The 17,839-nt window shown below is 39.6% G+C and overlaps 2 protein-coding genes across 2 annotated transcripts in view; one reads left to right on the top strand and one right to left on the bottom strand.

The window, feature by feature from the left end:
• Nucleotides 1–17,839, bottom strand: part of LOC140719661 (tyrosine--tRNA ligase, cytoplasmic-like) — a 117,910-nt gene that overhangs the window by 29,828 nt on the left and 70,243 nt on the right. The window lies entirely within an intron of this gene.
• LOC140719587 (KICSTOR complex protein SZT2-like) overlaps nt 1–17,839 on the top strand; it is a 60,078-nt gene that overhangs the window by 21,691 nt on the left and 20,548 nt on the right. The window contains exons 5-10 of the mRNA XM_073034290.1: nt 824–959; nt 1,984–2,340; nt 2,886–3,111; nt 5,926–6,053; nt 7,375–7,636; nt 8,590–8,764. Coding sequence (XP_072890391.1) covers nt 824–959; nt 1,984–2,340; nt 2,886–3,111; nt 5,926–6,053; nt 7,375–7,636; nt 8,590–8,764 — 1,284 coding nt within the window. The remainder of the gene's footprint in view (nt 1–823; nt 960–1,983; nt 2,341–2,885; nt 3,112–5,925; nt 6,054–7,374; nt 7,637–8,589; nt 8,765–17,839) is intronic.

Genomic DNA, 17,839 nt, shown 5'->3' with positions numbered 1-17,839 from the left:
TGTCCCCCTAGTTGTCGAAGCCCCTATCACTATCGCTTTGCCACTAGCTTAGCTGCTTCTGAACTGCCCTGTTAGGTTGCCCCAGGAGTATCTAAAGGGGTATATTTATTTGCTGAGTGGAATGGGCATTGGGAAACCCTGCACTGACTATGTACTCCCCTTATTTCTCTTGGTGCTCACCTGTCTACTATCTGGAGCCTGCACTCTGGGTGACCACATCTGTAAATGTCTTATTTATGAGGTTTTCAGCCTCCTGGATGGTCTTGAGGTCATCCAGCTCCAGTTCCTTGACCTTGTCAGTCAGGAGCCGATGTACTCATCAGGGAGTCAGTTAGGTGACTTGAAATCCCACATCTCACAGGAGGAGCTGAACTACTATTCTGCCTGCACTGGTTATACCTGTAATTTCTTAATCTTAAGATTAAGCCTATACCTGTCCTTGCCCAAGCTTGTTGAGCCAAAGCCTGACCACTCTAACATTGGCCCACTCCTACAACGGCTACTCTGCTTAAACCTCATTTCTTTTTATTGTCCCCTGCCGTGTTCCTAAAAGGATTGTGGTAATTGTCACCCACCAGAAAGTTCTAAAAGGCTCCTGAATCTTTTTAAGCTCTGCGCAGCTTTACCAGTGAATGACCTTTTGTGATTATTGTAGCTCGCTGAAAAGTTCCAAAAGTCTTACTAATGGCTATACTTCCTGATAATGAGCAAAATATGTGGCAGTTCTTGTAATAAAGTGCATTTTCAGAAAGCTTATTCCAGAATGAAATATTTGAAATTTTTACTTAATGCTTTGCATTAAAAATATACTTCTCTTGATTAGAGTGTTGGGAATGCTGATATGACTGAGGACAATGTAGTTTCAGTTGAAAATGAGACCATTCCTCAGTGGAGATGTTACACCAGATTTGTGAATGCACAACAGATCCTACTCATCTTTTTGCCAGCCACCTTTTCTGGTAAGTTTTATCAAAGTATCTTTATTTTTTGGCACAAGTGTTGCTTGAAGAGGCAAGTTAACTTCCTCTTTCTTGTTAGAATTCATTTCTTGCGTTCCGTTCCGTCAGTTATACATAATGGCTTTCAAAGCTGTAGTTCCTTTGTGGTGTGTTAGAAGGTTCATTGTAAGCTGATAGTGTGATTATTCATTTGCTTTTTGTTTCCAACTATTAGATTTTTATCTTAAAGAATGTGAATGTTATCTGTTGAAAGTGTTCATTATAAATATCCTGTTCCCTAAGTGAAAAGCAAATTTAAGAAGGCGAAATATTGTCATAGAATGTGGGAGCATGTGAATTTACTGCTCTGTGGCAAGGAGGTAAGATGTCCCATGAGAGGCCACCCTAGGAACTGCACAAAATAACTTGTGTAAAGTTTAAGATACAACTTTTATTTAAAAGTCCTGTCTATAAAAACCTGAATTAACTGCAGCTGATGGAAGCTTTTTGTTTGGATTTGCCTGGAGCCGAACATAATGTCATGCTGCAGGTGGATCTTTAACTAGAGGCACTGAGCTCTATCTGAAGTGGTTTGTTACCATTCTTTGTCAGCATCTTGTAGCACAGTTGCCAGAGATGAACACAGCAGACTGGTTCCTTCATGTCAGGCATCATGCCCAGACATTCTCAGGACTTTTCCCTGAGTTTTAGTAAGCAGGGCGGACGTATTCGTCTGGAAACTATGATGGCAAAGTGAATCAAAACAATAATTTAAGAAGACCAGATATAAAGAAAATATTTCTGATGCTGAATTTGCTCAAAATGAAAATTGTAAAGATCAAACGACTTGAAAATGAAATTCAGTCAGTTTGGTCATAAGCACAATTGTTGGGCTTTTCCTGGCATAAATACCTCTATTAACACTGAAGTTGAAAATAATATTTATTATATTAATCATTAACTAGTGACGGAATAAGGGAGTTAATATTTTTTGTGACTTTTTAAAAAAATGTGTATTCTTTCTGTGCTCTCTTTTTCTATGAAGATATGCAACAACTGATGGCCCCTGAGATTGATGAGAGTACAAAGAGTGCTGGTGTAGGAAATGAAGAACTGCTACAAGTTGAAATGAGGGAGTCCTCTTTGAGTGAGCACTTGAAAGGATTTAGTGCCTCCTTGGCAATAAAAAAGCCTGAAGTGGGCCGTTTTGGTGGACTTGATAGTGAAGCTGACCAAATAGCAATGAGTATTTCAAAGAATAATAGTGTCAAGATAGACTCTATATCCCCAGGACAAGAAAACCAGTCCACTCAGCCTCCATCACTCCCTTCTCTGATTCCGGCAACAGGGAATGAAATGTCATTATTTGATTCAGAGAAGGAGAAAGTACAACCTGATACAGGTAAGGGTTGCTCTCTGCAATGATCGCTGCTTTGTTTTCTTAGAAGTGGTGTTATGACTTTTCCTCTTGGTCTGAAAGCTGTTATTTTAAGTTTAAATTGAATATTTTTGAGACTTGAGCTCTGAGATTCTCGGCCACTTTCTGCAGCAGTACTGAGTGAATAGTACATCTTGGAAGTGCCATCAATCGTTTGGGTGACATAATACACAGCTGGACCACAAAAGATCTCAATAAATCAGGAGCGATGCCATTCACCCTGCCAATTCATAGTCCTCCGTTTTAATTTGGGGGGAAAAAAGCAGATTATCTAGTTTTTATCACATGGTTGGGAATTTGTACAAAAAACAGTGACCCTTTTTTCTAGATTTTAACAATATCTCCCTTCAAAGTACTTTGAAATGTACTTTCAATGTTGCTACATAAATACAAATTTACTTTTTTTTCTTGCACTTATTCTAATACGCTCTGCCAGCTAGTCAGTATTTTTTTGTCTTTTTGTGTTGCTTAATGTATTCCACACCACCGTCCTCCATCGCCTTCCTCAGATACTGACTCTGCATCTTCAGAAACAATAAAGGAACGAGTGGAGCTCAGTTTGCCTCCAAAGAAAGACTTCCACATCACATTTAGTAGACAGTCCTCGCGGGTTGACGCCAACGATCCAGACCGCCTTCGATGCCCGATCTACGTGTACAACTGCTCACTGGATTCATTGAAAGAGCAACTTGTGAATTCTTGCATAGAGCGGCCAAACCGGGACATTTATATCAGGTGGGGATTTTTTTTTCTTTCTGGCCAGAATGAATCATGTAAGTACATGCGGATCTGAGTGTATCATGGGAGCAACAGCTTGACATTTCCACTAATCTGATTTTTGAGTATGTTCTCTGGTGCAGGTTGTAAGACCATAAAACATGGGAGCAGATATTAGGCCATTCAGCTCATCAAGTGCTTTGCCAATCCATCATAGTTGATTTATTATCCCACTCAACCCCATTCTTCTTTCTAATGCCCTTTCTAATCAAGAACCTATCAACCTCCACTTGACATGTACCCAATAACTTGGCCTCCACAGCTATCTGTGGCAATAAATTCCACAAGTTCACCACCCTCTGGCTAAAGAAATTCCTCCTCGTCTCTGTTCTAAATGGACGTCCTTCTGTTCTGAGGCTGTGCCTTCTGGAAGCAGCTGACACTAACTTAGTGAAACCATGGCCAATTGTCATTTCTGAGTTTCAATTCTTAATAAATAAACAAAAGCACAACTGCTTTAGCAAATAAAGGACACAATTATAGGCCAGTTAGTCTGACATCAGTAGTTGGGAAGATGTTGGAGTCACATTCATTTCAAGAAGACTAGAATATGAGAACAGCAATGTAATATGTTCAAGCTTTATAAAGCACTTTATAAAGCACTGCTCACTTGGAGTATTGTGAGCAGTTTTGGGCTCCTTATCCAAGAAAACATGTGCTGACGTTGGAGAAGGTTCAAAAGAGGTTCACAAAAGTGATTCCAAGATTGAATGGCCTGTCAATCTTATGAAGAGTGCTTAAGGGCTCTGGTCCTGTATTCACTGGAATTCAGAAGAATGAGGGGTGACCTAATTGAAACCTATTGAATGGTGAAAGGCCTCAATAGAGTGGATATGGAGTGGATGTGTCCTATGGTGGGAGAGTCTAAGATCAGAGGACACAGCCTCAGAAGAGAGGGGCATCCTTTTAGATTGGAGGTGAGGAGAAATTTCTTTAGTGGGGATTCTGTGGAATTTGTTGCCACAGGCAGCTGTGGAGGCCAAGTCATTGGGTATATTTCAATCAGAGGTTGATAAATTCTTGATTAGTCAGGGCATGAAGGGATACGGGGAGGAGTCAGGAGATTGGGGCTGAGAGGGAAAATGGATCAGCCATGCTGAAGAGGTGGAGCAGACTCGATGGGCCAAATGGCCTAATTCTGCTCCAATATCTTATGATCTTAACATCTACCAAGAACTTCTGTGATAGGAGACATGAGACTGTAGATGCTGGAATCTGAAGGAAAAAGCAAACTGCTGTTGAAACAGCACCCAGCTGCTGAGCAACATCAGCAGAAGGATACACATTTTCATCCAGTTCCCTCCAGCTGCTGTGATGGATTGAAAGTGACTTACACTGAGGCATGTTTGTGACTTGATTGGTTTTGGCACTGTTTTTATTGCACCCATATTATTGTTGCAATTAGAAGAAATAAGTAGTTTGTATGCAGTCTGTATAGGTAGATGTTAGATACATTATTGATCCCAAAGGAAATTACAGTGTCACAGCAGCATTACAAAGTTCATAGATATACAAATGTACAAATATTAGAAGATGTAAATATTAGAAAATGTAAAGGATGGGAAGATGTTTGAATATTTATGGATACCTGTGGGCTCAATTGTGTTCTGATCAGGGTTAATTATTTCTAATACAGTAAATAGAGCCCTTGCAACCTCTGGTATTGAGATTATATGAACTGATCATCTTAATTAGTTATGTGGTCATGTCTGAGGAAATTTAATGAGCAGAAAATGGTATTTTAGTAGCAGAGTGAAATTTAATGATAGGCTAAAAAAGTCCAAATGAAAGCCAGAATTCTTGTTTCATTGGAGCACATTTAGCCACAGGGGATTTGATGTGCCGGAGTCAATGCCAGCCTCCAGGCTTTGAAAATCTCATTTATGATGATAATTGGATGCAATGAGGGCCTTATGACAGATGATTAGGTTTAGAAGCTATCTTTCCTCCATGAGTTTCTTGGGGTGCAAGAAATTGCTGAGTAAAAAGAAGGCAAAGACGTCAACAATGACAATCTCCCAGTGGAGTCAGTCCTTTCCCCCCCCACCCCAACCTCTTTATCCCTCCCTCCCCCAACAGTAATGAGCCCAGCAAGGTCACATGACCCCCTTACATATAACAGGATGTTTTACAACTCTCAGGCAATCATCAAATTTCTTTTATTATAGAATGGAAATAAAACATTCCTTGCTTTGAGTTTTGGCACGTTTTATGAACACAACAAAATGTTTTATAAGCTGCATTAAGAAGTTAATGTGTATCATGCGACTCTAAAGTATTAAACCCAATAACTTGTCTTATCCTGATGTCTTAATGTTCTCAAATTCTTTTAAATCAGTTTTTGTTCCAGAAATGTTTCAATAGTAGCTCCTTTTTTTTCTTGTTGATGACTTAAATCTACACAATCTTTCATGGGATATGACAGCATCGTTTTAGTCCCGACTTTGCTAAATATGTTTATTTCTGTACACAGCACTGCAAGACCTGCTTAATTAAGATCCCAAAAGAGTATTATAGAATAATTAATCCAACAAATAAAAATGAGGACAATACAGTGGCTGTCCTAATGAGAGAGCAAACCTATCTTTTCAGCCATTAGAACCATACAGGTCAGACAGCATCTGTCAAGAGAGAAACATTTAAGTCAATGACCTTTCATTAGAAATGGTTTATTATATTGCTTTGATCATATGCCCAGCATTAAATCCACATCTTATTGGACAGATATATACAGTTTTTAATTGCTAACAATTGTTTTAACATTGGTTTAAGGTCGTTGTCACAGGAGAAGTCAACAGGCTCATCGTTAACAGATCCAGTATTCCAATTCCACAGGAACAAAGAGCTCTCCAACTATTGCAACTTATTGCAAGAGCACTATCATCAATGTTATGTAAAAGGTAAAATCAATCACTATGGTTTCTGAAAGAGGAATTATTCCCTAATAATCCCATAATTCACATCAACATTTGATGTGCTGAGTAGCCTATTTCTTTAATATTGCTCCTGTAATGAATATTGGCAGCCATCACCGATCAACATATCCAGTGGATTCTTGAAAGTTTTCTAGATTTGTGATTAGGTGCCTGGTTACTTTAGAAATATGGCAAAATCCCTCCCCCTTCCCACCCATTACTCCTCATTAAAAGTGTTACTGTTTCTGTTACTATTTATATAAAAGTCATTGCTGGCTGCTTCTGAAAAATTAAACACTGTAAGTTGATTGAGATATTGCAAATGTTATCCAAACTTGATGGATAATATTCCTGTTTTGTGCCCAACTTCAAAAAAATTTATTCTCAATAGATTTAATTTTAGAGAAAGAAAATGCATCAAAGCAGCAGTTAAAAGTGGTTTGGACAATTAATATCCTCTCTTATTTTAGTTAACTACTGTTTTAAACATTGCTGAATGCACTTAATGAAATCATTTGTCAGATAGAAAAATGCAAAAAACAATTAATTTTCCATTATGCTTCCTCTCATTGAAATTATAAATAAACTTAATTTGCTCTTGGCATTCCCTCTATTTACTACTTTAATGATGGCCAACAAGCTACTTCATCATTGAGAGATTTAAAGCAGAACTACACATCTATTATCCAAACAGCATAACTTCATTGAATAACAGTTTTATAAGAAAGCACAGCCAGTGAATACGTAGGCAGTTTTGAGTAAAACAATTAGCTGAGAAAAATATCTAATGGTAATGTAACATTTTGCACGTCAATAAAATTAGATATTTAGAAGTAAATATTGGCAATGGTGAAGACGTATGGAATTTACTTCAATGAACATGTGGGATTAAGTTATTTTCTCATTTAGAACTATTTTTAAATTATCTCTGGTTTGAATTTTTCCATCCTTTATGGTGTATTTAATTCCATGCTTTGTTGGAAAAAAACAATCTCATCATTGGTTTCAAGTATGTCTATAGTTTGCCCCTTCCCAGCTCTATATTCTGTCTATTTGTCCAACACAGTACATGCTTTATGTACTATGGATTCACATGGAGTTGTTGAGTAATGATAAGAAAGCTGATGGAATTTAAATTGTGATATAACTGTTACAGGATTAATTGTTTAAAAGAAGAGAAAGAGATCCATTCACAAAATTGAGGTTTACTCTTTAATGTACATTGTATTTCCCTTTAGCCTGCATGAAATTCTTTGCTTTGAAAATACCTTCATCATTAAGGTGTATTTTCTTTTTTGTCTTAAAGCTGTATTTAGGAGTTTACAACAATCCTATTACATCAGCTCTCAGGATCTACTTACGGCTACAGATTATTGTGAGGAGCTGCTGCAGGAAATTGATATCACCACTTTTCTGCAGACACTCTGCGGACACATCCGAGCATTCCGTGAAAGTCACGACATGCAGCTTTGGAGAGATCATGAATCTATCCCTACAAAGTTTGTGATTGGAAGAAATAATGTTGAGGATGAGAGGGTGCAGAGGGGCGTTCTAGCTTCCACGTCAAGGTAAGATGTTTTGTGCTATCACCTGGCCTTGTATTTTAAGTTCAATCCATAATACCATCAAGGTATTATTACTTATGGATAGGATTATACATATGTATTCCACATCACAAGTAGTAACGACAGATTTGTAATATCATGTTCTTTTATCATCATACCATTTGCATTTTAACCAGTAATGCAACAAAATAATTTGTCTTCATTCATTATATCCAAGCCATCTTACTGTTTTTTTCTTATTTGAGTTCTGGTGTTTCAAGGTAGTTATTGATCTAGCATTTCAATGACTGATTGATAAAGCAACAATTGAAAATTTTCATCCAATATTAAGAAAATGATAATGTCATTGGAGTTTTATTTTGATCTTGATTAATCAAGAGGTCCCGAAAGCTTTAGTTATGACCAAGACTTATAAAAGAGAATTTGTGATTTTCTTAGAACAAGAAACATTTACACAACATCTTGTATTTACTGTATATTTGTTACACTGCTCTGTCCAGTAGGCATCAGTTTAACATCACTTTAAAAAAAAACAGAGTAACTTGCAGAAGGAAAATCCAAAATCTTTATCCAAAGAAAAGGTAACTATATGTGAAAGGAAAATGTTAAATGCACAGAGAAACAGGAAGAATGGGATTTAATGGTTTCCTTTCAGAACAATTGGAGCTCTAGTTGGCTGCATCTCCTTTCTTAGTGGTATCAAACAATATAGTTTTGGAAGTTCCCGAGCAAGGTCAATGAAATTGCCATTGGAAGTGGTATGAGGTGAGGGGGAAGATTTTAAAGTCAGTATATACTACCATTACCTCTCTGCTAATATTGGAAATTACCTATATACTTAGTTCTGACTACAATTGTATCTAAACTCTGTCGAGAAACATCAAAGCAGAAGTGATCATAATATTGTTAAATTACATTTCTTTGGGTCACTTGATTGTTTTCTGTTTTTCTATCAGCATAGAAACAGAAGATCTTGGTGAACAGGATTTGAGGAGTGTACAGTCCAATGCTGCATCTCCTTCTCCACGAGAGGAAGTAAAAATGAAGAAGGTCCACTCAGAATTCTCCCTCTCCCTTCTTCAATCCAGCCAGCCGTGTGAGGTCTACCCCAACTTGCACAAAATCATCCAGGTAATCCATTGAGAGTTAACAGCAACTTCAATAGTTTTAAAAGGCATGGGTATGAAGAAATGTGGGGGTCAGGGCAACCAGTCTTAAGGACAAGGAGACCGTAAGAGAATTTTGATGATAAAAGAAAGGAGGATGGTAGTATGATTAAAGAAATGCATACTGTATGTCATGGCTAAGACATGAGATCATAAATGAAAGCGTGAATAGGCTATTCAGCTTTTCACGACCACTCCTCCATTCATCAAGTTCATGTCTGATCTTTTACCTTGGTGCCAGTTTCCTGTTTGGTTCTCTTAATAGCTAAAAATATAGGATGTCCCTACGTAATGAACAGGTTCCATTTTCACATACATCCATAAATCAATTTTGTCTGTAAATCAAGATGCAGAAAAATCACTTGATGTGGTAACTGTATCTCCATAGTCTTGTAATGAATAGCATCAGAAGCTAATAAAGCTGATAAGAAAGGACAATTACTAAAAGTGGACAGAGGGGAAGTCTTATCTATTTCTTATATATAGTGGATTTTGGTTAATTGGGACACATCAGGACCAATGCATTTTGGCCCAATCAAACAGCTGCCCCAATTAGCCAAAGTTTCAAGGAAATAGTTAAAAAGATAGTAGTTTTCCGTTGTGTCTGATGATGACAGGAGACCTGTGCACGAGAGTCTTAAAGTCGAAAAGCTTTAAAGTTCCACTCTGTCGACCTCAGAAATCCAATTCAAGTGGTACAAATAAGTGCCACAAAGTGGGATCTTCCTTGGTACCAGTGAATGACCATGATGTCTTCTGTGCCTTGTCATGTCCTTTGCTCTTCACGAAGCATTGCAGAACTGCCTTCCTGGCCATTGGATCTCACTGTAGATCTCAGCTGTCCAGTTAACCAGAGCTGACTTTGCATGCTAAGACAGGCGTGTTCCTATCTCATTGGCGTATGAGACCCACTGGCTACCCTTACCTGGTGTAGCCTTCCTGTCAAAGTGGTGTCCTGGGTTGTGGCTGCTGTTGAATGCAAACAGCTGCTTGGAACCACAGGTGAGAGCTGAGTATCCAGTGTGGACCAAAGGTGAGTGAGCTGCCCTGGAACTGTGCAGCTTTTTATAAAAAGTTATAAAAAAGACAAACTACTATTTAACTGAGTAACAAATTATGTAGTTAAATGAAATACAGAACAAGTTAGAACACTATCAATACTATGACAGTATTATAAAACTGCGTATTAGTTCCTAATAGATAGATAATTTATCAATCCCAAAGGAGATTACAGTGTCACAGTAACATTACAAATGTACAGATATACAAATACAAGAGAGGTAAAAAAGAATTAAAAAATAAGTTGCCTCAAATAGTCTAAGAGGATATCGTCACTTCTTCGTCTATAGGTTGACTCATTATAGAGCCTCATGGCCAAAGGTAAGAATGACCTCATGCAGCACTCTCTGGAGCGGTGCGGTTGTCTTAGTCTATTACTAGAAGTGTCCCTCTGTTCAGCTAAGGTGGCATGCGGAGGGTGAGAAATATTGTCTAGAATTGCCAGGACTTTCTGTAGAGTCCTTTGTTCTATCACAGCCTCCACAGTCGATAATAGTTATTGACAAAGGAATTCGTCCAAAAGTACCCTGCAGTGTTGTTCTGTTTGACTGTAAATGAACAAAATCAGTGCAGACACCTAGTGCAGATAATGGACTGGCTTTATATAATGTTTTTAACAATTGCATCCGCCAAATCATTTTCATTGCAACATTCAAAATGATTGTAAATACCTTCAAATTCTTTGTCATTCCTAACTTGTTGAAGTAGGGAAATTGTTTTATTTTCACTCTCAACCATTTCTGGCATCTCCAAGCCTGAATGTTTGAAACTGCAGTGAGTAGAACAGTTCTGGATTGTCTTGCTGCTTATTTCTTGCCAACTATCAGTGACAAAAATCACTGGTTTTTGAACACAAACACATGTGAATGGTGCTATTTAAAAGCTTTTTGCTCTAAGCACAGTGTAGTGTCTAACGGCCGCATACAAGTGCACACCACTGTCGCTAGTTAGAAACTGTTCAGCAACAGAGTCCTGTCCCAATTAAGTGGCATCGTGTCCCAAATAAATATAACCATATAACAATTACAGCACAGAAACAGGCCATCTCGGCTCTTCTAGTCCATGCCGAACGCTTACTCTCACCTAGTCCCACCTACCTGCACTCAGCCCATAACTCTCCATTCCTTTCCTGTCCATATACCTATCCAATTTTTTTTTTAAATGACAAAATCGAACCTGCCTCTGCCACATTTACTGGAAGCTCGTTCCACACAGCTACCACTCTCTGAGTAAAGAAGTTCTCCCTCGTGTTACCCCTAAACTTTCGCCCCTTAACTCTCAACTCATGTCCTCTTGTTTGAATCTCCCCTACTCTCAATGGAAAAAGCCTATCTGTGTCAACTCTGTCTATCCCCCTCATAATTTTAAATACCTCTATCAAGTCCCCCCCTCAATCTTCTACGCTCCAAAGAATAAAGACCTAACTTGTTGAACCTTTCTCTGTAACTTAGATGCTGAAACCCAGGTAACATTCTCGTAAATCTCCTCTGTACTCTCTCTATTTTGTTATTTAAATGAAGGGAATCCTGGCAATTTTCTCACTTAGTATTTGTTCTTTAAGATATGTGCCAAATGACTGTCCCAATTAACCAATGGCCCAATTAACTGGAATCCACTGCACTGTAAAATACTTAATAATATTAAGTTAGTAAGAATTGATTGGGGAAAAGCACTGACAGGGATGACGGTACAGCAGCAATGGCTGGAATTTCAGGAAGCAATTCAGAAGGCACAGGATATATAGATCCCAAAGAAGAAGAAATATTTTAAAGACAAAATGACACAACCATGACTAAAACGAGAAGTCAAAGCCTACATAAAAGCCAAAACCAATGTAGCAAAATTTAGTGGGAAGCTAGAGGATTGGGAAGCTTTCAATACCAACAGAAGGCAACTAAAAAGTCATTAAGAAGGTAAAGATGGAATACAAATGTAATCTAGCAAAAATATTAAAAAGGATACCAGAAATTTCTTCAGATACATAAAGTGTAAAAGAGAGGAGAGAGTGGATATCAGACTGCTGGTAAACGATGCTGGTGAGGAAGTAATGGGGGACAAGGAAATGGCAGATGAACTAAATAGCTATTTTGTATCAGTCTTCACTGTGAAAGACAATAGCAGTATGGAACAAGTTCCAGGGGTCATAAAGTGTATGAAGTTACCACTACTAGGGAGAGGGTTCTTGGGAATCTGAAAGGCCTGAATGAAGGTAGATAAGCCGCCTGGACTAGATGATATACACCCCATGGTTTTGAAAGAGATGACTGACGAGATTGTGGAGGCATTAGTAATGATCCTTAAAGAATCACTAGATTCTGAAATGGTTCCAGAAGACTGGAAAATTGCAAATGTCACTGCACTCTTCAAGAAGGGAGAGAGACAGAAAAAAGGAAATTATAGGCCAGTTGTCTGACCTCAGTAGTTGGGAAGATGTTGGAATCGATTGTTAAGGATGTGGTTTTGGGGTACTTGGAGGCACATGATAATATAGGCTGTAGTTAGCATGGTTTCCTCAAGGGAAAATCTTGCCTGACTAATCTGTTGGAATTCTTTGAAGAAATAACAAGTAGGATAGACAAGGAGAATTGGCTGATGTTGTGTACTTGTATTTTCAGAAGGCCTTTGACAAGGTGCCACATATGAGGCTACTTAACAAGCTACGAGCCCATGGTATTACAGGGAAGATTCCAGCATGGATAAAGCAGTGGCTAACTCATAGGAGGCAACGAGTGCAATTAAAAGGAGCCTTTACTAGTTGGCTGCCAGTGACCAGTGGTGTTGGGACCGATTCTTTTTTATGTTACATGTCAATGATTTGAATGCTGGAATTGATGGCTTTGTTGCAAAGTTTGCAGATGATGTGCAGGTAGGTGGAGGGGCAGGTAGTTTTGAGGAAGTAGAGAGGCTACAGAAGGACTGATACAGATTAGGAGAATGGGAAAAGAAATGGCAGATGGAATGCAGTGTCAGGAAACGTATGGTCATGCACTTTGGTAAAAGAAATGAAAGGGTTGACTGTTTTCTAAATGGAGAAAAAATACAAAAAACTGAGTAGCAAAGGGACTTGGGAGTTCTTGTGTAGGATTCCCTAAAGGTTAACTTGCAGGTTGTGTCTGTGTTGAGGAAGGCAAATGCAATGTTAGCATTCATTTCAAGAGGACTAGAATAGAGAAGAAAGGATGTAAAGTTAAGACTTAATAAAGCACTGGTGAGGCCTCACTTGAAGTATTGTGAGCTATTTTGAGCCCTTTAAAAAGGATGCGCTAAAACTGGAAAGGGTTCAAAGGAGGTTCAGGAAAATGATTCCAGGTTTGAATGACTTGTCATAGGAAGAGTGTTTGATCGCTCTGGGCCTGTATTCACTGGAATTCAGAAGAATAAGGAGTGACCTCATTGAAACCTATTGAATGGTGTAAGGCCTTGATAGAGTGGATGTGGAGAAGATACTTCCTGTGTTGGGGGAGTCTTAAGAGCAGAGGACATATGCTCAGAATAGAGGGGTGTCCTTTTAGAACGGAGATGAGGAATTTTTTTAGGCAGAAAGTAGTGAATCTGTGGAACTTGTTGCCACGGGCAGCTACAGAGGTCAAGTCTGTAAGTATATTTAAGACAGAGGTTGATAGTCTTGTATGGTCAGAGCATGAAGTGATATGGGGAGAAGGCAGGAGATTGGGGGTTAAGAGGAAAATTGGAATAGCCATGATGAATTGACAGAGTAGATTCGATGGGCCAAATGGCCTAATTCTGCTCCTATATTTATTCACTAATATATATGGTTGACCTTTAGGTGTTTGTAACCTCGGATCAGTCTGTATAGCAATCTCTTGATTGAGTTTATTCTGTGACTGAGCCTTCACAGGTATCTTACATAAGAACATAAGAGATAGGAGCAGGAGTAGGCCAATCGGCCCCTCAAGCCTGCTCCGCCATTCAACAAGATCATGGCTGATTCAATCTTAACTCTAGTTTTCACCAAATTCCACAAGGCAACAGTGCCAACCAACAGGGCACCATGCCGCCCATTTTATTTTATTATTCATCCCGCCCAAACCCATGTGATCACCTGGGGGAAAAAAACCAAGTTGCCAGTTGAGGAGAAAAATCTGGAAAATTCCTCTCCGACCCATCCAGGCTATCGAAAACTGGTCCAGGAGATCACATGGCTGATCTAAACCTAGCCTCAGGTCCACTTACCTGCTCGCTCACCGTATCCCCTAATGCCATTTTTATCCGGAAAATGTCTATCTCCGTTTTGAATTTATTGAGTGTAGTAGCTTCCACAGCTCTCTGGGGCAGTAAATTCCACAGCCCCACTACCCTCTGAGTGAAGAAATTTCTCCGCATCTCAGTCCTGGAACGGCATCCCCTTATTTTAAGATTATGCCCCCTAGTCCTAGTTTCACCCATCATCGGAAACATTCTCCCCGCATCCACCCGATCAAGCCCCTTCACAATCTTATATGTTTCAATAAGATCGCCTCTCATTCTTCGGAACTCCAATGAGTAGAGTCCCAATCTACTCAACCTCTCATCATACATCAACCCACCCATCCCCAGAATTAACCTAGTGAACCTTCTCTGCACTGCCTCGAGAGCCAGTATGTCCTTTCTTAAATATGGACACCAGAATTGCACGCAGTACTCCAGGTGTGGTCTCACCAAAACCCGGTACAACTGCAGTAAGACCTCCCTGTTCTTATACTCCATCCCCCTAGCAATAAAAGCCAGCATTCCATTGGCCTTCTTGACCACCTGCTGCACTTACATACTAACTTTTTGTGTTTCCTGCACCAGGACCCCCAGATCCCTTTGCACAGAAGCACTTTCCAGTTTCTCTCCATTTAGATAATAACTTGCTCTATTATTTTTCCTGCCAAAGTGCAAGACCTCACACTTGTCAGTATTATATTTCATCTGCCAAATGTCTGCCCAATCACTCAGCCTATCTATGTCCCCCTGCAGGGTTTCAATGTCCTCCGCACTCATTACACTCCCTCCCATCTTTGTGTCATCAGCAAACTTCGATACGTTACACTTAGTCCCTTTCTCCAAATCATTAATATAGATTGTAAAGAGTTGGGATCCCAACACCGACCCCTGCGGAACACCACTAGTCACCAACTGCCAGTCTGAGAATAAACCATTTATCCCAACTCTCTGTTTTCTGTTAGAAAGCCAATCCTCCACCCATGCCAGAATATTATCCCCAATCCCATGATTTTTTACTTTAAGTAATAATCTTTGGTGTGGCACCTTGTCAAATGCCTTTTGGAAGTCCAAATACACCACATCCACTGGTTCCCCTTTATCTACCCTATATGTTATGTCCTCAAAGAACTCCAACAAATTTGTCAAACATGACTTCCCTTTTGTAAAGCCATGCTGACTTTGTCCTATTAAGCTATGTTTATCCAAATGCCCTGATACTGTTTCCTTAATTATCGATTCCAACATTTTGCCAACCACAGACGTTAGGCTAACTGGCCTATAATTCCCAGCCTTCTGTCTACTGCCCTTTTTAAATAAAGGAGTTACATTAGCATTTTTCCAATCTGCCGGGACCATTGCCGAGTCCAGCGAGTTTTGAAAAGTTATCACTAATGCATCCACAATCCCGACCGCCACTTCCCTTAGGACCCTAGGATGCAAGCCATCCGGTCCAGGGGATTTATCCACCTTCAATCCCATTAATTTATCAAGTACCATTTCCTTGGTGATTTGAATCGTAGTTAGCTTCTCTCCCCCTAGAGCCCCCTGTTTATCCAGTGTTGGGATATTTTGAGTGTCCTCTACTGTAAAAACTGATACAAAATATTTGTTCAGCATTTCTGCCATCTCCATGTCCCCTACCATTAATTTCCCGGTCTCATCTTCTAGGGGACCAACATTTACTTTAGCCACCCTTTTTCTTTTTATGTAACTATAAAAACTCTTACCATCTGCTTTTATGTTTTTCGCCAATTTACTTTCATAATCTATCTTCCCCTTCTTAATCAATCTTTTTGTTATTTGCTGCTGATCTTTAAAAGCTTCTCGATCTTCAATCTTCCCACTAGATTTAGCTACCTTATATAACTTTCTTTTTAGTCGTATACTTTGCTTTATTTCTTTACTTAGCCACGGATAACTATTTTTTCTTTTACACCCTTTTTTCTTCAGTGGAATATATTTTTCTTGATAGTTGTAAAATAACTCCTTAAATATACACCACTGATCAAGTACCGATCTACCCTTTAATCTATTTTCCCAATCCATCTTAAGCAATTCCGCTCTCATACCATCATAGTCTCCTTTATTTAAGCTCAGTACGCTTGTTTGAGATCCAACCCTCTCATCCTCTAATTGAATATGGAATTCGACCATGTTATGGTCACTCATTCCAAGGGGATCCTTTACTAGGACATTTTTTATTAGTCCTGTCTCATTACGCAGGACCAGATCTAAGACTGCTTGCACCCTTGTCGGCTCAGTAACGTATTGTTCAAGGAACCCATCCCGAATACACTCAATAAACTCTTCTTCAAGGCTGCCGTGTCCGACTTGATTAGTCCAGTCAATATGAAAGTTAAAATCCCCCATAATTACAGCTGTTCCCTTATTATAAGCCCCAACTATTTCCTGATTTATGCTCCGACCAACTGAGTTACAGCTGTTTGGAGGCCTATAGACTACTCCCACCACTGCTTTCTTCCCTTTACTATTTCTTATTTCTACCCAAATTGTTTCATTATCCTGATCCTTTGAGCCAATATCATTTCGCTTTATTGCAGTGACTTCTTGCTTTATTAACATAGCCACCCCACCTCCTTCTCCTTCTTGCCTGTCTCTCCTAATTGTCGAATACCCTTGTATGTTTAATTCCCAGTCCTGGTCACCCTGCAGCCATGTTTCCGTAATTGCCACAATATCATAACCATACGTAATTATTTGTACCGTCAACTCATCAATTTTATTCCTAATACTACGTGCATTCAAATAAAGGACTTTCAAATATGTTTGACACTTATTTCCTACCTTTTCCTTTTGTACAACTTTACACTTATTTCCGTACATTCTTTCCCCTCCTGACAAACTCTGTCTTTTTATTCCTCCACTTTTACCTACATCCATTACCTTCTCCATTGTCTTTTTAATTATTTGCTCTCTAGAATCCTCCCCCCCACTAGTTAGTTTAAAGACCTCTCTGCAACCCTAGTTATATGATTCGCCAGGACACTAACCCCAGTCTGGTTCAGGTGAAGCCCGTCCCTCTGGAACAGTTCTCTCCTGTCCCAGTACTGGTGCCATTGTCCCAAGAAGCAAAACCCACTTCTCCCACACCAGTCTTTGAGCCACGCGTTTAACTCCCTAATTTTATTTAACCTAGCCAAATTTGCTTGTGGCTCAGGTAATAATCCAGAGATTATTACCCTTGAGGTTCTGTTTTTTAATTTGACCCCTAGCTGCTCATATTCCTGTAACAGAACCTTCTTCCTTGTCCTATCTATGTCATTAGTACCGACGTGTACTAAGACAACTGGATCCTCCCCCTCCCACTGCAAGTTTCTCTCCTGCCCAGAAGAGATGTCCTTAACCCTGGCACCAGGCAGGCAACGTAGCCTTCGGGACTCTCGCTCTCGGTTGCAGAGAACCCTATCTATCCCCCTGATGATACTGTCCCCTATTACTACAACATTTCAATTGACTCCCCCCTCTGGAATGGCCCCCCACTGCACGGTGCTATGGGCAGGTTGCTCATCCTCCCCACAGTCCCCGCTCCTGCCCTCACAGGAAGTTAAAGCCTCGAATCTGTTGGACAAGAGCAAGGCCTGGATCTCCTCCAGTCCTACCTCCTGGATTCCCCTACTTGCCTCACTCATAGCCACACCATCCTGTGCTTGACTGCAATCTACATTAGTTAATCTATTAGGTGTGGCTATCTCCTGGTACACAGAGTCCAGGTAACTCTCCCGCTCCCTGATGTGTCGCAGTGTCTGAAGCT

This window comes from Hemitrygon akajei, chromosome 32 (assembly GCF_048418815.1).
Source record: "Hemitrygon akajei chromosome 32, sHemAka1.3, whole genome shotgun sequence".
In the NCBI taxonomy this organism is placed as follows: Eukaryota; Metazoa; Chordata; class Chondrichthyes; order Myliobatiformes; family Dasyatidae; genus Hemitrygon; species Hemitrygon akajei.
This window is presented reverse-complemented; position numbering and strand designations above follow the sequence as displayed.